The sequence below is a fragment of the Trachypithecus francoisi genome, unplaced genomic scaffold, assembly GCF_009764315.1.
Source record: "Trachypithecus francoisi isolate TF-2019V2 unplaced genomic scaffold, Tfra_2.0 Lachesis_group0, whole genome shotgun sequence".
Lineage (NCBI taxonomy): Eukaryota > Metazoa > Chordata > Mammalia > Primates > Cercopithecidae > Trachypithecus > Trachypithecus francoisi.
In genome coordinates, this window is record NW_022681453.1 from 25,362,546 (window position 1) to 25,385,856 (window position 23,311).

At 39.7% G+C, this 23,311-nt stretch overlaps 1 protein-coding gene across 2 annotated transcripts in view; it reads right to left on the bottom strand.

Moving 5' to 3' along the window:
• Positions 1–2,980: 2,980 nt before the first annotated feature.
• HESX1 (HESX homeobox 1) overlaps positions 2,981–23,311 on the bottom strand; it is a 28,509-nt gene continuing 8,178 nt past the window's right edge. For both annotated transcript variants that reach the window (XM_033210202.1, XM_033210201.1), the window contains exons 3-6: positions 4,907–5,173; positions 3,905–4,104; positions 3,536–3,637; positions 2,981–3,440 (exon numbers count right to left, since the gene is read on the bottom strand). In XM_033210202.1, the coding sequence (XP_033066093.1) occupies positions 3,342–3,440; positions 3,536–3,637; positions 3,905–4,104; positions 4,907–5,063 (558 nt within the window). In that variant the 5' untranslated portion in view covers positions 5,064–5,173 and the 3' untranslated portion in view covers positions 2,981–3,341. The remainder of the gene's footprint in view (positions 3,441–3,535; positions 3,638–3,904; positions 4,105–4,906; positions 5,174–23,311) is intronic.

Below are 23,311 nucleotides of genomic sequence, written 5' to 3' on the forward strand. Positions count from 1 at the left end.
CCCTTTGTCAGACTGTGAGTTGAGTTCCATATTGAGAAAATGGAGCAGTTCCCAGATCTCTGCTGGGAGGAACAAGAGGGAGGAACAAGGCCCAGGTTGATGCTGTGTGCTGGGTTCGGTAATGCGAGATTTATGCCATTCGTGTGATGTGTGATAAGATGCAGGAGGTGAAAGCGGCTATTAACACTGATTAACTCAAAAGTTGACCACCAGCACACACAGCCATTGTTTCCAGCAGCACTCTTTAGTGATGGGCTTTGTCTGGCTGGTTTCACAAAAGACAAATGCCATTACAGGAGACCAAATAACCTTATTTAGGCAGTTGTCAGATAATAGAGACGCTCCAGGTATTAGCCTGACTGCATTAGTTTGATTTGTTACTACTGTTCACCTTGTCTTGAGCATTAATGGAGACAAAGGCCTAGAATTACCAGGAACAGAGATAAGCTGTGGATTAGAGCCTACGTGTTTTGAGGGAAAGATAATTCTATCTTGGATTTTCCTTTCTGTTTTCATTTTGCTTGATTTTTCCTGAGTCCAATTTTCCCCTTGAATATCATTATATTCTCTCCAAATTTCTAGCAATTGTAATTCCAAAAATGTTACTGATTCATTATTTCTTTTAACAAGATCAGCCTTTTTCTTTGGGTTTTTAAAAAAGATTTTAGGGGAAATACACTAGCAATCTTTTACATTATCCTGTTTCTTGAATATTCTTATACATTATGAACTTGCTTCACAAAAGTTATAATAGAACTTATATTGTTATTAGTATCAAAAAATATAAAAAAGGTATATTACATTTATAGTTATTTATTTAATATTATAAATTATTGTTTAGTTTTTCTGACTTAGAAATGCTTCAGTTATAAATATATCATTTCTATTATAAGTGATTTCAGTTATACATATGTAGCTTCAGTTATAGATATATAAATTCAGTTAAAAACACAATTTATTTCAATTATAAATAAAATTGAATTTTAGGGCCACATAAATCAGTTATGTAAAATTGTCATTGGAAAATACTGAGATAATGATGGTCTAGGGTTATTATGTTTCTCTCCTCACCAGACTTTTTAGAGGTATGACCAGTTTTTATAATTAAAAAAAAAAACTTAAGTGCATTATTAGTTGTTGATTGATATCTGTGACAGTGTTTCATGTTTTTCTAGATTCTATCATTTTACACAGAATCTTTACATTCCTCAGGGATTTGGGAATTAGGTTTAATTTTAGAAATTCTAGATAAACTATGATTATTCTTTGAAAAATCTCAATTTATGAAAAGCACTACTTCAAAAATACTTTAATATTAATATTAACATTAATAATGTGGAATAGTTTCTTATTGTGTACAAAACTTGGAATCTTATCCTAAACCAAGCAGACATTCAGGAGACAGAGCTATAATTCTGACATGGCAGGATGTCAGAGAGATGCAAAACAGAATGTCAAGTGTGATCACATTTTAAAAAATAACGACAAAAACAACAAATATGTGTGTGTGTATATATATAAAGATGTTTTTATGATACACAAAAAGATCTATAAAGGTGTTTAATGATGGTTATCTCTGAAGGATGAGATTCAAGGGGGATTTTACTCTATTTCTATACTGCTTAAATTGTTTGCAGAATATAGAATGACAATAAATTTGGAATTAAAATAAAAGCTTACCCATCATGCGACACATTCTCCTCCAACCCACTCCCCCAGAGCCTACTCCTGGTAACTTCCAGTCTTTCAATTTAGCATAATTTCATAAAAACCTAATGGAGAATGAAGAAAACTCTTTGTGGATAAATTTTAACTAACACATTTCATAAATAGTGCTTCTAATTTTTATATGAACGGAAGCAGCTTTTTATATTGGAAAAAATGGTCCAGTCTTTCTTGGAAAACAGGTAATGCCTCTGTTCTTCCTATCTACCCTGTTGCCCTTCTTTTCCTCCTCCCTCTCCATCTCAGCAACAATGGAATAGAATAAGCACACTTACTGCTGACCAATTGTTGGGACACATAGCTCTCTACCCCAAATGTGCTCTCAGTAAATAATTTTAAAAAGCTCTAAAATCTGAGTCATGCTGCTTTTCCTTAGAAATAATATGCAAACTCCCTCTAGTCTTTCATATATAAAAATATATAATGATTATAGATTCAATAATTCAATGAGAACCTTCTACCCTGATCACTGGGACATCAGAAAGGACAGAGGACAGAAAGAAAAGAGAAGCAAGGGAGAACTCAATTCAAATGGACAAAGCTGAAATTTGGCTTTCAGTGGACAAAGTCAGAGTCTTAAGCTGACATTTCAAAAAAAAAAAAAAAAAAACCCACCCACTTAAGTCTTCCATTAACTAGAAAACAAATGCCCAGATTTCCAGTGGAGAGGGCCCCCTTCTTGTTATATATCTTATCCTATTCACATCTTTAATTGGCAGGGAAAATGGGAAAATGGGAAATGAAAACACATAGTTTTTGTTACTTAGAAAGTACCTTGATTACTTCCAGTGACTATGTCAGAGCACTTACAAAAGGTGGGTCAGTTATGCTACCTTCTCAGTCAACTTAATATTGTAGTTGATTAGAAATCATTAAACTGGAAATAGATACAAGCTAGATGACCACTATCACTAATGAATGAAAGTAAAGTACAAAATTAAACTAGAAAACTTTAAAATTTTGCATTTATTTGCTGCTTACTTCTTTTGTGCAATTCAATACCACTGGTATAAATATGCTAGCTGATACTTGTATCTTTGTACTTTGGCATAATGACTTTACTTGGAAAAAAACCTTGAAACTAACATGCTGTAAGAATTTGTTTTGATAGATGGTAAGAAATTCTCACTGCTTTATGCTATAAATCAAGAGAAGTTGAAGATTCATGAATAAATCATAATCTATAATATAGTGAAGCATAATTATGTTTCAAAATGTGCATGGAGGAAACTAATGGAAACAACTCACGCTTTTGTTCTTCAGATTATTTTACTTGAAATACTTTATAATTAGAATCCAGCTTGTGGAGTCACTTAGTCATGAGTCTATTGATTTTAACAAACTAATTTATTAGATTAATTTGGCTCACTTAAAAAATAGCAAACTTTTCTGAAAATGTTTATTAAAATATATAGAAAAGGTCTTTACTATAACTAAAAGTGCCCAAATATAATATGTACCATGCTATAATAGTAATTACATCAATATATTTTCAGAAAAAATGACAATGTTCAGATTAAATGCAGGAAAGAAAACATCACATTTTAACATTTAATATTTCCACGATTCTTCATGCTCTGCAATTAGAAGATAATTTCACTTGTTTAGTTTTCTATCTATTCCAGGAGATTTGTGTTGAAATTTTTTTTCACCATTAGAAACTGTGATTCTCTATGGGACCTTTTCAGTTTTGCACGTCGATTTTGAAACCAAATCTAAAGTTAAGGAAAAATAAAATAGGTCTCAGAAACATTATTTTATTATTCTTAACATTTCAACACCATGAATAACAACTAAATTTGAAAATTACCTGGATTCTGTCTTCCTCTAGATTCAATTTTCGAGCTAAGTCTTCTCTAATATCAATGCCAGGATAGCAGTTTACTCTGAAGACATTTTCTAACACTTCAATCTAAGAATAAGAAAAAAAAAATGTTGATATTCAGTATGTCACCAAAAATGAGCTTTAATTTCTAGAGTAAAATGACTACATTTAAATCTTGGTAATTAATCTGGATGCCTTTTTAAAAATGATTACCTGGAAATTGTTAAAATATGATAGTCTATTGTTTCATTAATAAAGCTTCTAAACTGAGATACCAAAGTGAATGGGCTTTTGCTCAACTTGGTGTCAATTAAAGCCTTTGTATTATCATTATTGGGTGAAAAAAATTCCCACCTGGTTTTGAGTAAAAGCAGTTCTTGGTCTTCGGCCTCTATACCAACTCAACTCTCTTTTCAAAGACAGTCTTTCTGAGGCTGAAAAGTAATTTTCATATTTTGAAGCTCTTTCTTCTGGCATTGGGTGATCCACCATGCTGGGGAATGAAATCCCACCAGGAGGATTTGGGACATGTAGACATAAGTTACCATCTTTCCCTAAAGACAGAAAAATAAGCCCTATCTTAGATGGTCAATCTTATGTTCCACAAAGTTCTATAGAGGTAGTTTCAGGAACTCATCTTTCTTTTCCTAGTGGAATTCTGGGATTCACAAGAGAATTGCCCCCCATTAACCAAAAACCAATAAAAAATGAAGATCCTGTCTTGGTAATACTGCCTCTTTGGTCTCTGAATGTCATGTATTTTTCAGTGAAAAGAGATTTCAAATATCTGATGTGTCAAACAGGGAGAGATCTTCTGAAGTAAAGGCAGGTTCTTGGTATTTCCTGTGAGTGAACTTATCTACCTCGCTCAATCCAAAGCTGATATTCTTTTCATTTCTCCTAGGACTCAGCTGGAGGCATTAAAGTCTTAGACTCTGGCTGGGCGTGGTGCGTCATGCCTGTAATCCCAATACTTTGGGAGGCCAAGGCAGGTGGATCACCTGAGGTCAGGAGTTCAAGACTAGCCTGACCAAAAGGGTGAAACCCCCCCCCCACTAAAAATACAAAAATTTAGCAGGGCATGGTGGCGCATGCCTGTAATCCCAGCTACTCGGGAGGCTGAGGCAGGAGAATCGTTTGAACCCGGGAGGTGGAGGCTGCAGTGAGCCAAGATCATGCCATTGCACTCCAGACTTGACAACAAGACTAACACTCCATCTCAGAAAAAAAAAAAAAATAATAATAATAAATAAAATAAAAGTCCTAAACTCTAGCTCTATGTAGTATGAAATAAAGGGCAAATTAAACACAGTAAATGAAGTAACAAAGAATTGAAACAATTAAGCTGTGGCATACCTGAGAAGCTGCAGGTGTCTGCCCAGGGCCTGTGGGGTTTCATTAATGGAACACAGTCTTTCTTCTGGTCCAGTCCTAAGATTTTCTCAATTGAAAAGGAGCAAGTTGAGGGTTTGCTTTCCCCGAGCTGAGAGCCTTCCTGAAGGCTGGGAGACATCCTCTTGTGGTCTGCACGGAGCAATAGCTCTGGCCTCTGCTGGCTCTGCCCCACGTGTATAGGGCTGGGATCTTCCTGCAGTTCACCTTATAGCTCCGCTGACAAGGGGGCTGGATTTAGAACGTCACTAATTAAAATCCTGTCTTAGAAAGTTTTAGCATGTCAATGAACACTTGCCCAGCCAGCAGCTTAAGGAGTTAATTGTTTATTTGTTTGCAAGTAATTAGCAACTAATGGCTACACCAGGGGGGCCACCTACAGGGACAAAAAGTGTTATCTCTCCTAAGCAGAACACAGACTTAACTTTCTCGAAAGAAGTGATGCACAAATGTGGCACTCCTCTTTTATTTGAAATCATTAATGTATAAAATCATGCTTTTTATTCTGAACTTTATACTTTCATGGGCTCCACTTACCTAAACATACAGGCAAGATACGAGAGCAGTCGAGTAATAAATAATCTAATTTAAGTGAATTTTCTTCCAAGGAAATTGGAAAAAATAATAATCTCTTAATGCTATTACAGTAATTCTGATGAAAATGCCTGTTTTTCATATGCATATGTAATAGGGAATGTTGTCAATGAAAACACAATAGTATTTGGAGTGCAGCATAGTGGAAAAGGTTGGCAATGTTATTAACATGGAGTGTAATTGTCTTCCAAGTGCCTGGATTAATTCATAGGAACAGTTGCACCAATTATTTTAAATAATTAATGGGTAATTCCTTTCCTTCCTCTTTTCTTTTAAATGAGAGAGACACAAGTTTATATGAAGGTTCATATGTAATCACCTCCAAGCAACTTAGAAGCATAACTACTTAAAGTGAATACTTTCTCTATCACAGTTATTTTAAAGAAAAGAACATAGTTTGCTTTCTAAAGAAAAATTTATCTCTGTTGATCTTTTGAAGGATGGGCAGAGGATGGAGTCTTTCAAGATGATAAGGCTTGTGAAAATAACCAAGAACAGAATGTTTTAATTTCATAATCCAAAGAAAACTTGAAATTAAAAGAAAAGTATAACTGCTGATTGGGAAGATTTTGAACTGGCTGTTCCCCCCGCAAAGGTATGCTTATAGTTCTTGTACTCTGCTCCTCCTGTTCTTCCAGTACCTTCCTGAAGATACATTTAAGTGCCTAACTTTATTCATTATTTAAACAACTGCTGGTCTTTCCTTTAGGGAAGGGGAAAAATAGTCTCCACTCATAGAGGAAATAGCCTCTATAGGATGGAGCTCATCTTCATCAGCTTTTATCCTATTATGATCTCACAAATATTGACCTAAATTCCTCCTGATGAAAACTCTCAGGTAAATAACGGATCTCACATGCAAAACATCAACAGGCACATGGATTTATAAATATACGTGTAAAACCATTCTGTGGATGAATAAACTGGTGAACATTTACACCTCATGGAGATTTTGTATATAGTGCTGAGATGTAGATTGTGCAAAGGTGGGGGGTATCTTAATCTGGGACGACTAGGAGGAAGTGAGAGAATACAGGACCTTCTCAGCTTTCTTTCTCTCCTTTGAGACATTCATTATTTCCTTCCCCAATTGGTTGAGCACCTACTCAGAATCAGAAAAAAACAAAATACTACCTTGCCTTCATAGAGCTCACAGTGGTGCAGGGTGGGGGACAGGAAACAAATAATAATTATAGGTAAATTATCTAGTATGTTAGCCAGGGTAAGAATGGGAAAAAGAAACAAGTGAGCCAGGTAAGATGAATTAGTGTAGGTGGAGGGATAGATGTCAGTGTAGGCCTCACTGAGCCCCTGAGCCCCGCAGTTGAGTGCCTCAGAGGCACAAGGCAGAAGGATGCCACAGCACATGCCAGAGCAACTCCAGTTTTCAACTTCTTCTTTATTAACAAAGATGTTCCAATATTTTTATTCAGCTTAAATTGATTTTCTTTGGATTTACATAATATCATTTTGTATATGGATGAGTAGATGAAAATAAAAGGCAGGAAAAATTATCTAAAAACGTGAGGGAAGCATTTTCTCATACACTCACTCAACAGATTTTTGTTTGTTTGTTGGTTGGTTGGTTGAAGACGGAATCTCACTGTTGCCCAGGCTGGAGTGCAGTGGCACCATCTCAGCTCACTGCAACCTCCACCTCCTAGGTTCAAGCAATTCTCCTGCCTTAGCCTCCCGAGTAGCTGGGATTACACACGTGCACCACCACGCATGGCTAATTTTTCTATTTTTAGTAGAGACGGGGGTTTCACCATGTTGGCCAGGCTGGTCTCAAACTCCTGACCTCAAGTGATCCACCTGCCTTGGCCTCCTAAAGTGGTGGGATTACAGACTTTTACAGGGCACTTAATGTGTGCCAGACATTATTATAGGTGCTAGAGATCAGTGATGAACAAAATATGCTAATTTCATGGCATGATAAATACATTGAAAGGAGTGAACAAGGTGATGCAGATGCAACATAATGGCAGAGGGTGACTTAAAGTACAGTGGTCGGTGGTTGATGGTGGAGGAGGGCCTGAGGAAGTGACATTTTCACTGAAGATGAGCTAGCATGCCAAGAGCCCGAGAAAAAGCACTTCGCTGAGAGAGAATGGCAAGTACAAAGGTCTTGCAGTTGAAAATCACTTGGAATGTTTGAGGAGGAAGAAGGCAGTAGCTGGAGTGAAGTTAGTGATACCAGGTGCACTCGGAGTGCCAGGCCAGGTTGGATAGTGGATGGCCTCTATAAAGGACATGGTAAGGAGGGTGCAAAGAGAAGCCAGGGTAGGGTTTTAAGCTGGGACCAAAATGATAGAATTTATGTTTTTAAACCTTACTCTGGCTGCTCTGTGGAAAGGGATTAGAGAGAAGTGGGTGCAACCAGGGAGATCAGTTGGGAGTTACTTATTCAACACATATTTACTAAGCATATACTACCTGCTAGGCATTGTTCTAGGTGTGAGGGATACAGTGGTGAAAACAAAGACAATTGTTTAGCAGCAAAAGATGATCATTTGAAAAAAGTGTGAGGAGAGAGGGTAAATTTGGAGAGAAGTGCAATTCTTTAGAAGGTTATGGGAGATTGAATAATCGAATACTTGGTCCCAATTCTTCAATCCCCATAATATCTTATACAACCATCTCCTTGCTGTGGTTTCATGGTGAATACAGTATACTTCCCACCTCCTGATTTTGGGCTTGTTTGTGTGACTGGCCAATGGGAAGTGATGTGAGCAGAAGCTCAGTGTGCCCATTTGGTTTTTTTTTGTTTTTGGTATTTTTAAGACAGAGTCTCACTCTGTCACCCAGGCTGGAGTGCAGTGGCGCAACCTCTGCTCACTGCAACTCTGCCTCCCAGGTTCGAGTGATTCTCCTGCCTCAGCCTCCCGAGTAGCTGGGACTACAGGCGCATGCCATCACACCTGGCTAATTTTTGTATTTTAGTGAACAGTGATCAGCAACCAAATGGTAAACATGGGATCACCTCCAAGGGCAAATAACTTTAGCATCAAAAACCAAGATATTAATCCTCAGACTAGCAGTAGGTGAGAGAGCTGAAGATTCCTCTTGGTTCCTAGAAAAGGCAAACTAAACCCTCTCTGGAGGAAAGCATCCCTAATTTAGGTCCACAAGATTTCCACAGATTAAGAGCAAGCAAACATAAGCTCATAATCAAAGATCATCAAGCATGTGAGACTAGCCACCTCATGAGGGAAAGCCAGCAGAAATGAGATTTATAGCTTGTTCCAGAGACTGCTAGTTGTCCACCAATATCCATTCTATCCTTCCTCAGTAGCAATATAATTTTTTTTTGAGTTTCAGTCTGTCGCCTAGGCTGGAGTGCAGTGACATGATCTTGGGTCACTGCAACCTGCACCTCCTGGGTTCAAGCAATTCTCTTGCCTTAACCTCCTGAGTAACTGGGATTACAGGTGCGTGCCACCATGCCTGGCTAATTTTTTTTTTTTTTTTTTTTTTTTTTGAGACGGAGTCTCGCTCTGTCACCCAAGCTGGAGTGCACTGGCCAGATCTCAGCTCACTGCAAGCTCCGCCTCCTGGGTTCACGCCATTCTCCTGCCTCAGCCTCCCGAGTAGCTGGGACTACAGGCGCCCGCCACCTCGCCCGGCTAGTTTTTTGTATTTTTTTTTTTTTTTTTAGTAGAGACGGGGTTTCACCGTGTTAGCCAGGATGGTCTCGATCTCCTGACCTTGTGATCCGCCCGCCTCGGCCTCCCAAAGTGCTGGGATTACAGGCTTGAGCCACCGCGCCCGGCCGCCTGGCTAATTTTTTGTATTTTTAGTAGAGATGTGGTTTCACCATGTTGGCCAGGCTGGTCTTGAACTCCTGACCTCAAGTGATCCAACCCACCTCAGCCTCCCAAAGTGCTAGGATTACAGGCATGAGCCACTACACCAGGCCACAATATAGTTTTTAGGTAAAGGTTGATAATGACATTTCCCAGACTGCCTTGTATATAGGTGTGGTCATGTGACTTCTTACCTCTGAGATGTGAGCGGAAGCAACATGTCTAACTTTCAGGCCCAGCTATTAAAAGTTAGGGGTGACCCCTCTGTGTTCCCATTTTCTCTTTTCTACTGTCTGGACTGTGGACAAGACGGTGGGAGCTGATGAAATGTTGAGAATAGCAGTGTAATGAGAGAGAGGACTTGAAGCCCTGTGGATTGTGGACTGGACTTTCCATATCAGTACTGGACTACCTGCTTGGACAAAGAATAAATGTCTGTCTTGTTATTTGGGGTCTGTAAGTTATAGCAGTCAAGTCTATACTGTAACTAATATAGATCTAGAAGAAATTCAGATATGGGAGTTAACAACAACAGAATACGAAATATCTAACAAGTGAAAGTTTAAAGAACTAAAAGTTAGAATCATCAATAGGGACAAGCAAAAAGAAATGATCAGAAATGACTGGGAAGATTTTAAAAAGAACTAAATGGAATTCATAAAATTAAAAATGTATATAATTATTAAAATATACTCTGGATAAGTTAAAGAGCATTTTGGGTCATCATGACAGCACCCTTCCCCACACCCTGGCCCATACTCACTGTTATAAACATTTTAAATTATTGCCAATATGACACATAAAATAATTTGTTTCACATTTCTTCAAGTAAGGTTGGGCATTAATTTCTTTACAGGTTTATTGGTCAATGTGTATTTCTTCTTTTGTGAAATAATAGTGTATTCCCTCAGCTCATTTTTCTATTAAGGTGTTTTTTTGTTTGTTTCTTCACTTTCTTCAGAAGGTGGGGGTGATGGTAGGGACTAAATGGGAAGAAAAATGAGGAAACTTTTTGGGGTGAGGGTAAGGTTCTATATTTTGACAGGATTTGGATTACACAGCTATATGCATTTGTCAATACTCATTGATTGGTACTCTAAAATTTGTTCACTGTAAAATTTTATCTATAAAAGCATAAACAAGTACTTAACTAGTCAATGTTATGTATGCTAAAGAGTTTAAGGGGGAAGTATATTGATGGCTACAACTTTATTGATTGATTGATTGAGATGGAGCCTGTTTACCAGGCTGGAGTGCAGTGGTGCGATCTCAGCTCATTGCAGCCCAGACTTGTTTTATGCATTTTAAAGTAAGTTGTAGGCCAGGCACGGTGGCTCACGCCTGTAATCTCAGCACTTCGGGAGGCCGAGGCGGGCAGATGACTGGAGGTCAGGAGTTCGAGACCAGCCTGGCCAAACACAGTGAAGCCCAGTCTCTACTAAAACTACAAAAACCAGCTGGGCGTGGTAGCACACGCCTGTAATCCTAGCTACTTGGGAGGCTGAGGCATGAGAATAGCTTAAACTGGGGAGGTGAGGTTGCAGTGAGCTGAGATCATGCCACTGCACTCCAGCCTAGGTGACAGAGTGAGAATGTATCTAAAAAAAAAAAAGAAAAAAGAAAAAAATGCATAAAACATAAAATGGATGGATGGATAAATATGTGATCACTCTTATTCAACATTATTGTGTAATTCTGGATGATTAGAACTTCTAAACCAATTGAGTTTTCTGGGATGATGAAAATGTTCTTCATCTGAGCTATCCAATATGGTAGCCACTAGCTACATGTGGCTTATGAGCACTTGAAATGTTGCTAGTGCAACTGAGGAACTGAATTTCAAATGTAATTAAGTTTAATTTAATTTAAACTTGGACAGACACACATGGCTAGTGGCTCCAAACTGAAGAGCACAGACAGAGAACATTTCCATAACTGCAAGAAGTCTTACCGGATACTGCTGGTCTAGAAGTATAGAATAGTATTGAAAATAGTGATGATAGGCTGGGCACGGTGGCTCATGCCTGTAATCCCAGCACTGTGGGACGCGGAGGCGGGGTGGATCACCTGATGTCAGAAGTTCGAGACCAGCCTGGCCAACATGGTGAAACCCTGTCTCTACTAAAAATACAAAAAATTAGCTGGGTATGGTGGGGCTTGTACTCCCATCTGCTCGGGAGGCTGAGGCAGCAGAATTGTTTGAACCTGGGAGGTGGAGGTTGCAGTGAGCTGAGATCACACTATTGCACTCCAGCCTGGGCAACAAGAGTGAAGCTCCATCTCAAAAAAAAAAAAAAAAAAAAAGAAAAAAAGAAAAGGAAGGGAAAGAGAAGAAAATAGTGATGATAAAAACAAAAAACAAACACCTTTGTTTTGTTCTGACATGAGAAAAGTATTTCACCATTAAAATAGTATCTTCTGCTGGTTTCTAATAAATGCTGTTTATTTAGCACAATGTTATAATGAATACAAATGCAAAATATCTACCAAGCTTTATTGTTTCTCCAGCATTTTAGCATATTTGTGTTTAATCTTCTCACAAATCTTTTATCATTTGGTAGCTGAGAAAACAGAAATTGGGAGTACCGTTGTAATACCAGAAGTCACTAACTAGGAAGTGGCAGAGCCTTGACTTGCATTTTCTGCTCTAAATCCTGTTTTATTGACTTCAGCAATTAATGGCCATTGTAACATCTTCACCAATGATCTCATAGTATAAATATCAAAGTGTACTAATCAATTAAGAAAAAAACTGTGAAAACTTTGCATATGATACTCATTATCTTTCAACACTTTGATATGAGAAAGAAAAGTCTAACATATTGACATTAGAGAGAAGAGGTTTTAGGAATAAAATTGGACAGTCTATATTTCAAATATCTATACATACAAGGTGAAGTAAAAACTGAGAGGTTTATGTTTTTTCTTGTTTTAGGAACATTAAAGTCCATTCATGTTTTGATAAATATTTATTTTTAAATTGTGTATTTCAGTTAATATCCAAATCATTAACATCAGGAAAAATGTACTAGGTCTGAGGTGTTTTGGCAGAGATTTCTGTAAACCAGCCATACAAGTATTATGCTGTGAGCGTAATAAGAAATGGAATAAGCAAAGCTCCAGTGAACCTTGCCCCTTCCTTACTTTTGCATCGGAATTGCTCTGATTTCACACTTTCAGTATTTTTAATGTTAAAATGTGTTTTCTGGCCGGGCGCGGTGGCTCAAGCCTGTAATCCCAGCACTTTGGGAGGCCGAGACGGGCGGATCACAAGGTCAGGAGATCGAGACCATCCTGGCGAACACAGTGAAACCCCGTCTCTACTAAAAATACAAAAAGCTAGCCGGGCGAGGTGGCAGGCGCCTGTAGTCCCAGCTACTTGGGAGGCTGAGGCAGGAGAATGGCGGGAACCCGGGAGGCGGAGCTTGCAGTGAGCTGAGATCCGGCCACTGCACTCCAGCCTGGGCGACAGAGCAAGACTCCGCCTCAAAAAAAAAAAAAAATGTGTTTTCTAAAATATAAGTTTATTTTTTACTGCAATGCCTTCAGTGTTTCCTAGAACAATGCCCAAGTAGACATTCAATAAAATTTGTTGAATAAGTGAATTAAATGGATGGATGGACAGATGGGACGAGCAAGATGTGACATGAAACCTGACATGCAACGTAAATACTGTACTAGTATTGTTTATTATTTAAGTTTACTTGAACAGGGTTTAACTATTGTTGCCATTGTTTTTTAATGTGTAAAGTAACCCCAGTTTTCTGTGAACTACATGTGTATCACTCCAGGGCAATCTATAGAAGAGAAGATATTATGGCATTCTGTAACTAAAATTTAATAAAAATTGAGATAGGGCATTCATTTAAAAATCTGAGTTGAGGACAAGTGCTGTGGCTCATTCCTATAATCCAAGCACTTTGGGAAGCCGAGGTGGGAGAATTGTTTAAACCCAGGAGTTCAAGACCTGCCTGGGCAACACAGTGGGACCTTGTCTCTTCAAAAATTGAAAAACCGTTAGCCAGGCGTGGTAGCATGCGCCTGTGATCCCAGATACTCAGGAGGCTGAGGTTGTTCGCTTGAGCATAGGAGGTTAAGGCTGCAATGAGCTGTGATCGTGCCACTGCACTCCAGTTTGGGTGACAGAGGGAGACCTTGTCAAAAAAAAAAAAAAAGAAAAAGAAAAAGAAAAAAAAGGCCAGGCACGGTGGCTTATGCCTGTAATTCCAGCACTTTGGGAGGCCAAGGGAGGTGGATCACAAGACGTCAGGAGTTCGAGACCAGCCTGACCAACATGGTGAAACCCCATCTCTACTAAAAATACAAAAATTAGCCGGATGTGGTGGTAAGCGCCTGTAATCCCAGCTACTGGGGAGGGAGGTAGGAGAAGTGCTTGAACCGAGGCGGTAGATGTTACAGTGAGCTGAGATAGCGCCACTGCACTCCAGCTTGGGCGAAAGAGTGAGATGCCATCTCAAAAAAAAAAAAAAATCCAAGTTTAAAATCTAAAAATCTCAAGTCATGTTGAACAATTCATATTTGTGGCACTCTGTGGTTTCTATGGCCCTTGTCTGCCATTGTTACTAGAGACACACAGGAGCTTTCCCAGTGATTACGAGGTTCAGGAGAGCAAGGTCTGTTTCATACAGTCTTCGATCTCCCCTGCACCCAGCACAGTGCCTGTCACATAGGAAATGTTAAGTAAGTTTATTGAGTACATCCAGTTTATAACAATTAAAAAGCATTTCAGCCTTTGCTATTCTCAAATCTCAAAAGAGTAAAGTATTATATTTTTCATTTTCAAACCAGTTAAAATTGTTTACAGTATAATGTCTTGTACATATCAAGCCCTTGATTTAAAAAATTTGATATGAAGTCAACCAAAAGACAAATGCATTTTTATTTTGAAAAGATTCATTCTATAGGCCGGGCGTGGTGGCTCACACCTATAATCTCAGCACTTTGGGAGGCTGAGGTGGGTGGATCATGAGGTCAAGAGATCGAGACCATCCTGGCCAACATGGTAAAACCCCGTCTCTACTAAAAATACAAAAATTAGCTGAGCGTGGTGGTGCGCACCTGCAGTCCCAGCTACTTGGGAGGCTGAGGCAGCAGGAGAATCGCTTGACCTAGGGAGGCAGGCGTTGTAGTGGGCCAAGATCACACCACTTCACTCCAGCACAGGGACACAGTGAGACTCTGTCTCCAAAACAAAAAAAGATTCATTCTCTGCTGATTGAAGTAGCAAAGAGAAAAAATGTAAATTTTAAAAAAGATTTATTCTGTACAACAGTACATGGAGTAAAATATGATAGTCTCCTTCACTTTTACCCTATCTTACCTCCCCAGCTTACTGGCTATCACCACTAACAATGTAGCATTTCTCCTGCCTGCCTTTCAAAATACTTTGACTTAAATAGGAGGATGCACACATGCACATATTTTTTTTTATTATACTTTAAGTTCTAGAGACATGTGTACAACATGCAGGTTTGTTACACAGGTATACATGTGCCATGTTGGTTTGCTGCGCCCATCAACTCATCATTTACATTAGGTATTTCTCCTAATGCTAACCCTCTCCCAGTCTCCCACCTCCGACAGGCCCCGGTGTGTGATGTTCCCTGCCCTGGCACACATGCACATGTTTTCATCGACATGGGATCAAACGTGTGCTGTTCTGCAATGTGGTCCACTCTCCCATTGTGTGACACACACACACACACACACACACACCACAAACATGTATAGCTCTTCCTCTCCCTTCAACACGTGCTTGGCACTACAAGTGGATGAACCACAACTTATCAATCTACACCCTGGATAATGAGGGATATAGGTTGTCTCCAATTTTTTACTATACCATTTTGGCAATGAATATCCTCTACATACATGTTAGCACACATGCAGGGGTGCATGGAAATCCATGGAAAAATTTCTTTGAAGTGCATATTATTTTTTAGTGGATGCTGCCATATTTCCTTCTAAAAAATCTTTACCAATGAACACTCTCATCCTGTTGAGCCTTATGTCCTGCCTGCATTGACAGTGGGAACATGAAAACTCAGGGCTGAGCTAAATTAGACTCAGGTTTTTCTCAGACTCAATATTCAAAGATAAAATGGTTTAGGATTTAAGGCTCCAAAGGGCTCAGGCCTAAACTTTAGTGCTATTTAATATAATTGCTGTAGATTAAATGGGAGTTGTCAGTTAACCCAAGAACCTGATGGTTATTTATAACATTGTTCCTGGGGGATCAATGTTACAGTTTTTTTGTTTTTGTTTTTTTTTTTTTTGAGACGGAGTCTCGCTCTGTCGCCCAGGCTGGAGTGTAGTGGCCGTATCTCGGCTCACTGCAAGCTCCGCCTCCCGGGTTCACGCCATTCTCCTGCCTCAGCCTCCCAAGTAGCTGGGACTACAGCGCCTGCCACCTCGCCAGGCTAGTTTTTTGTATTTTTTAGTAGAGACGGGGTTTCACCATGTTAGCCAGGATGGTCTCGATCTCCTGACCTTGTGATCCATCCATCTCGGCCTCCCAAAGTGCTGGGATTACAGGCTTGAGCCACCAGGCCCGGCCAATGTTACAGTTTTAAACAACTTTAACTTCCCAGTCGGGCGCGGTGGCTCACGCCTGTAATCCCAGCACTTTGGAAGGCCGAGGCAGGCGGACTGCGAGGTCAGAAGTTCAAGACCATCCTGGCCAACATGGTGAAACCCCCATCTCTACTAAAAATACAAAAATTAGCTGGGCGTGGCGGCACGCATCTGTAATCCCAGGTACTTGGGAGGCTGAGGCAGAAGAACTGCTTGAACCCGGGAGGCGGAGGTTGCAATGAGCCAAGATCGTGCCACTGCACTCCAGCTTGGGCAACAGAGCAAGACTCCGTCTCAAATAAATAAATAAACTTTTCAATCAAAACAAACATTTGTTAAACTCCAACATATATCAGGGAGTGCTCTGCAGAGCACAGAGATGAAATCATTTCTGCCTTCAAGAAACTTATGATTAAGAGGATAGTAATTAATGTTGATTTTATTAGGTATGATAATGTGATTATGGTTACCTAATATGCCCCTTTAAAAGATACTCAAGTATTTACAGGTGAAATTTCATGATGTCTGGGTTTTGCTTTCAAATATTTTAGGAAAACAGGAAGAAAACCAAGAAAGAGATAATTGAAGTAGGTATTGCAAAATGTTGATGTGTTGAATTAGAGACCGGTATATGTGGATTCATTATTCTCTCTACTTTTGTAAATATAAATAGTAACATTCTCTTTAGTCTTCTAGGGACACCAGTATGTACATACACAATTACAATATAATAAAATAAAGATACAGGCACAAGTGACTATGGGAATAGAAAATGGCCCAAATCTACTTGGATGAGATTGAATAGGACTGAGGAAGGGTTAAGAACCCAACTCTGATGTCAGATTATCTGGGTCCAAATTCCAGCTCTTCTTAGCTATGTGACTTTGCGCATATAACTTAGCCTTTTGAGCCTGTTTCTTCTGCAATAAAATGGGGATAATTATAGTGCCCAACTGAGGATCCAATACGTTAATATCTGCAAAGCTCTTGGAATAGAGCCTGACACGTAGTAGACATTACATAAACTGCCTACCATTACTCACTTATTGCTGTTATCAATGTTATTATAAAGGCTTTTCAGAGATGTTTCAAGAAAAGGTCAGAGAAAAGCAACATAACATAAGGCCCGTCAGAGACAGGGGTGTGTGTGTGCTTGTCTGTTGAGGGGACGAGGAGAAAGTTAATGTGATTCCAATATTTCTAGCTTAGATGACCAGATGAATGATGGTATCATTAACTAAGAAGGGAATATAGAGGAAGGGGGTTTATCAATCAAAATACAATACAAATTATATTTCTAATTATATACACAAATGGGCAAGTATTTAGCAAACTGAATTACTTCAGAATTAAAATTCCCAGAATGAGATGGTAAAACTCTAGTGAAAATTGACAGAATGTGATAAATGATAAAGATCTAAAAATATTTTAGGGAATAACTTTATCTAGAATAGTAAATATTATTGTCCTATATCTCACATATATAACCTAAATAAGTGAGTTCATTTTAGTACCAGAAGACTGCAAATAACATTTCAGAAATCTAGCAACTCAGATATTAGAAATACTTTAAAATAAATATGTATTTCTAAAAGGTTGTGATCAAATAAGGCAGCTATCATGGTTGCCAATGGCTTCTTCTATGGAGGTACGAGAATTCTCAGTGGTGTCTAGGTCCTCATAAAAGTAGAGATAGAAAAGAGCAAAGATGAACTTTGGAATATTTTACTTTGAGTGCCCAGAGGTCTTACCACTTTCCAGGACACAAAGTTTCTTCTTTTCTATAGCAAAGACATCTGTTTAATACTCTCTCTTTAAAAACAGAAAAATGTTGGCCAGGCACAGTGGCTCACACCTGTAATCCCAGCATTTTGGGAGGCCGAGGCAGGCGGATCACCTGAGGTCAGCAGTTTGAGACCAGCCTGGCCAACGTGGTGAAACCTTGTCTCTACTAAAAATATAAAAATTAGCCAGGTGTGGTGGCAGGCGCCTGTAATCCCAGCTACTCAGGAGGCTGAGGCAGGAGAATCGCTTGAACCCGGGAGGCAGAGGTTGCAGTGAGCCAAGGTGGCGCCATTGCACTCCAGCCTGGGCGACACAGCGAGACTCTGTCTCAAAAAACAAACAGACAAAAACAAAACAAAACAAAAACACACACACACAGAAAAATGTTAAGGCAAAAATAAACAATTTAGCAATGTATCATGTTCAATGGTCTATTCATGATTACAGCTATGTACCTGGTTTTAATTTGTAATGTTTTTGATTTAATTTTGAAACAATTTCAAACTTACTTAAAAGTTGCAAGTACAGTACAAAAACCTCTCTCTCCAACCATTTAGAGTAGTTGCTGACATGATGCCCCATCAACCCTGAATAGTGTTTTTCCTGCAAACAAGGATTTCCTCCTATATAATCACAATCAAACCATCAAAATCAAGAAAGTAACACTGGTTATATCACTACCATGTAATCATCAAACCCCATTCAAGTTCATTCATTGCCCCAAATAACATCCTTCACAGTAAAATAATCCAGTTCAGAATCACACATTGTCTTCAATCGTGTCTCTTAAGTCTCATTCAGTCAGCAACAGATCCTCAGTATTTTCTTGACCTTCATGACCTGGACGCTTTTTGAAGATTACAGTCAGCTACTTTGTAGAATGTCCTTCATTTAAGGTTATCTGGGCTGGGCACGTTGGCTCACACCTGTAATGCCAGCACTTTGGGAGGCCGCAGGCTGAGGCGGGCAGATCACTTGAGCCCAGCAGTCAGAGATCAGCCTGGGAAAAGAGGGAGACCTCATCCCTACAAAAACCACAACAAATTAGCAAGGCATGGTGATGTGCATCTGTAGTCCCAGTTACCTGGGAGGCTGAGGTGGGAGGATCACCTGAGCCCAGGAGGTCAAGGCTGCAGTGAGCTTTGATCGTGTCACTGCACTCCAGGCAAGGTGAGAGTAAGACTGTCTCAAAAAATAAAAAATAAGGTTATGTCTGATGTTTCCTCGTGACTAGGTTCAGGTTAAGCATCTTTGGTAGGAATGTCACAGAAGTAATGCTGTGTTCTCATTATTTCCAATCAGGTAGCACATGATTTTGATATGTCCCATTACTGGTGATATTTAATTTTGATTAAGATGGTGTCTACCAGGTTTCTCCACTGTAAAGTTACTCTTTTCCCCTTCATAATATACTATTTTGTGTGGAGGAGGTACTTTAAGCCTATGTAAATACTGTTTCTCATCAAATTTTTGAATTATTTATATCATTTATTTATATCAGTATGGACTCACAGTTTCCTATTTTAATAGATTATAATCTCATTATTTATTGTGACGTTCAAATTTCCCCAGATTTGGCCAATGGGAGTCCCCTTCAAATCTGACATCATTTTTGAACACTTTCTAATTTCTGGCACAACAAGATGTCCCAGGTACATCTTGTTCTTTTCTTCTTCCAGGGACCTAGGATAAGCCATTCCTCCAAGGAGCCCTCCAAGCTTTTTTAGTGGAGAATGGTGTTTAGAGGGCAAAATCTGGGACATATTTGTGTTCATTGCCATTGGGGCATCTCTGCTTCTAGGCCCTCTCAGTGGAAGAGCTAGGAAACACATGCATATGATTCATATACACATTTAAATATATATTTATTTCCATATATTTACTGAAATCTGTGAGTTCACATGGATACTTTAATTCCAATCCAGCACCAGAGGGTTCATTCCAATTTTCTCCCTTTCCATATTTGTAATCCCTTTGACAGTGAGAAACCTGGCTTCCATTATCTTCAATATATTTACTTACTTGATCTGTCCCATGTATATAACCAAACTTTCATTGCCATCACCTCTTACTCACAGAGATGGCTTCCTTACCTCACTTGAGGACCAATCCCCTGTGGTAGTGCTAGGTGCTTTCCTAAAAAGCCCTTCTCTTCCTACTTGGGCTCTGACACCCCAGACCTAGCCATGCTCCAAATGAATGCTATTTTCACCTTGCTCTGAGGTATAGGGCTCTGAGACACTGCACCAAGGCTTCCCTCCTTTATGGGTACTTCCCTCACCCCTTGGGTTCTGAAATCCTGCACCAAACTCCCACCTCATGCAAAAGCCCTCCTCATCATGCTTGGGCTCCAAACTGCACTCTCATGCAGGTGCCCTCTTCACCCCACTTTTGTTTCAACATCCTGCCACCAAACACCCTCTTTACCATCCTTGTGCTCTGACAACCCCCTCCACAGATGCCTCCTCACCTTGCACAGGCTCTGAAACCTCACACCAGGCCACTCCTCTGTGGGGATGTCCCCCTCACACAGCCTGGACTCCAACACCCCTCTCTGGGCCCCCGTGACTTCTCCACTTTGCATCTACTCCTACTTTACCTGACCGCACCTAATGGCTTTAAGGCTGCATTAGTATTCAGAAAGGGAAGAGGAAAAACTATAAACCCATCTGTATTTATTTTTTAGCATTTATTTTTGGTTCAGGGATACACATGTAGGTTTGTTACATAGTTAAACCTGTGTCATGGAGGTTTCTTGTACAGATCATTTCATCTCCCAGGTACTAAGCCTAGTACTCAATAGTTATTTTTTTCTGATCCTCTTCCTCTTTCCAACCTTCACCCTCAAGCAGGCCCCAGTGTCTGTTGTTGCCTCTTTGTGTCTATGTATTCTCATCATTTAGCTCCCATTTTTAAGTGAGAACATGTGGTATTTGGTTTTCTATTCCTGCATTAGTTTGCTAATGATGATGGCCTACAGCTCTATCCATGTTTGGAAAGGACATGATCTCATTCTCTCTTTTTTTTTTTTTTTTTTTTTTTTGAGATGGAGTCTCACTCTTTTGCCCAGGCTGGAGTGCAGTAGCATGATCTCAGCTCACTGCAACCTCCACCTCCTGGGTTCAAGTGATTGTCCTTCCTCAGCCTCCCAAGTAGCTGGGATGACAGGCACCCGCCATCATGCCCAGCTAATTTTTGTATTTTTAGTTGAGATGGGTTTTGCCATGTTGGCCAGGCTGGTCTTGAACTCCTGACCTCAGGTGATCTGCCTGCCTCAGCCTCCCAAAGTGCTGGGATTACAGACGTAAGCCACCATGCCCAGCCAATCTTACTCTCTTTTTTATGGCTGCATAGTATTCCATGGTGTACATGTACCAAATTTTCTTTATCCAGTCTACCATTGATGGGCACTTAGGTTGATTCCATGTCTTTGCTATTGTGAACAGTGCTGCAGTGACCATTCACATGCATGTATCTTTATGGTAGAATGATTTATATTACGTTGGGTTTGTACCCAGTAATATGATTGCTGAGTTGAATGGTAGTTCTGTTTTTAGCTCTTGGAGGAATTATCACACTGCTTTCCACAATGGCTGAACTAATTTACACTCCCACCAATAGTGTATAAGTGTTCCCTTTTCTCTGCAAACTCACAGCATGTGTTATCTTTTTACTTTTTAATAGTAGCCATTCTGACTGTTGTTCCCCTCTTTGTGTCTATGTATTCTCATCATTTAGCTCCAATTGTGAGTGAGAACATGTGGTATTTGGTTTTCTGTTCCTGCATTACTTTGCTAATGATGATGGCCTACAGTTCCCTATAGATGGTATCTCATTGTGGTTTTTATTTGCATTTTTCTCTAATGATCAGTGATACTGGGCTATTTTTCTTATGCTTGTAGGCCACATGCATGACTTCTTCTGAAAAGTGTCTGTTCATGTCCTTTGCCCACTTTTTTTTTTTTTTTTTGTGAAGGAGTCTCACTCTGTCGCACAGGCTGGAGTGCAGTGTCACGGTCTTGGCTCACTGCAAGCTCCACCTCCCGGGTTCATGCCATTCTCCTGCCTCAGCCTCCCGAGTAGCTGGGACTACAGGTGCCTGCCACCATGCCCAGCTAATTTTTTGTATTTTTAGTACAGACAGGGTTTCACCGTGTTAGCCAGGATGTCTTGATCTCCTGACCTCGTGATCCACCCGCCTCGGCCTCCCAAAGTGCTGGGATTACAGGGGTGAGCCACAGTGCGCGGCCTCCTTTGCCCACTTTTTAATAGGGTTGTTTTTTCCTTGTAAATTTGTTTAAGTTTCTTATAGATGCTGAATATTAGACCTTTGTCAGATGCAGTTTCCAAAAATTTTCTCCCATTCTGTAGGTTGTCTGTTTACTCTGCTGATAGTTTATTTTGCTGTGCAGAAGCTCTTAAGTTTAGTGAGATCCCATTCATCAAATTTGCTTTTGTTGCAATTGCTTTTGGCATTTTCATCATGAAATCTTTGCCTGATCCTATGTCCAGAAAGGTATGCCTAGGTTTTCTTCCAGGGTTTTTGTAATTTTGGGTTTTACATTTAAATCTTCAATCCATCTTTAATTGATTTTTGTATATGGTGTAAAAAAGGCGTCCAGTTTCAGTCTTCAATATATGGCTTGTCAGATAGCCCAGCACCATTTATTAAATAGAGAGTCCTTTCCCTATTGCTTGTTTTCGTCAGCTTTGTTGGAGATCAGATGGTCGTAGGTGTGCAGCCTTATTTCTGGGCTCTCTACTCTGTTCCATTGGTCTATATACCTATTTTTGTACCAATACCATGCTGTTTTGCTTACTGTAGCCCTGCAGTAGAGCATGAAGTCATATTTTATGACTTTTTAAAAACATTGTCTTAAGACATTGCTTTTGGTCCTGTCTATAATGAATGTGATTAAGCTAAATCACTAATGTAGTCTTTTTCCCTTTAAATCAAAGGATCTTGTAAATGATTGAGTTTACTTAAGACAAAGTTAATTTGCCATTTATTTATTTATTTTGTTCTGACACAGAGTCTCACTCTGTCGCCCAGGATGGAGTGCAGCGGTGTGATCTTGGCTCACTGCAACCTCTGCCTCCCAGGCTCAAGCGATTCTCCTGCCTCAGCCTCCTGAGTAGCTGGGATTACAGGCGCCCACCACCACTGCCCATCTAATTTTTGTATTTTTAGTGGAGACAGGGTTTCATCATATTGGCCAGGCTAGTCTTGAACTCCTGACTTCAAATGATCCACCCACCTTGGCCTCCCAAAGTGCTGGGATTACAGGCAAGAACCACCGCATTTGGCCACCCATATTTTATTATTTAGTATACCACCAATTCTCCAGTTTCCCCAACATTTGTTTCAAATCGCTGCCTTTATTTTTTTTTTTTTTATTTTTTTTTATTTTTTTTGAGACGGAGTCTTGCTCTGTTGCCCAGGCTGGGTTGCAGTGGCACAATCTCGGCTCACTACAAGCTCCACCTCCCGGGTTCACGCCATTCTCCTGCCTCAGCTTCCCGAATAGCTGGGACTACAGGCGCCCGCCACCACGCCCGGCTAATTTTTTTGTATTTTTAGTAGAGACGG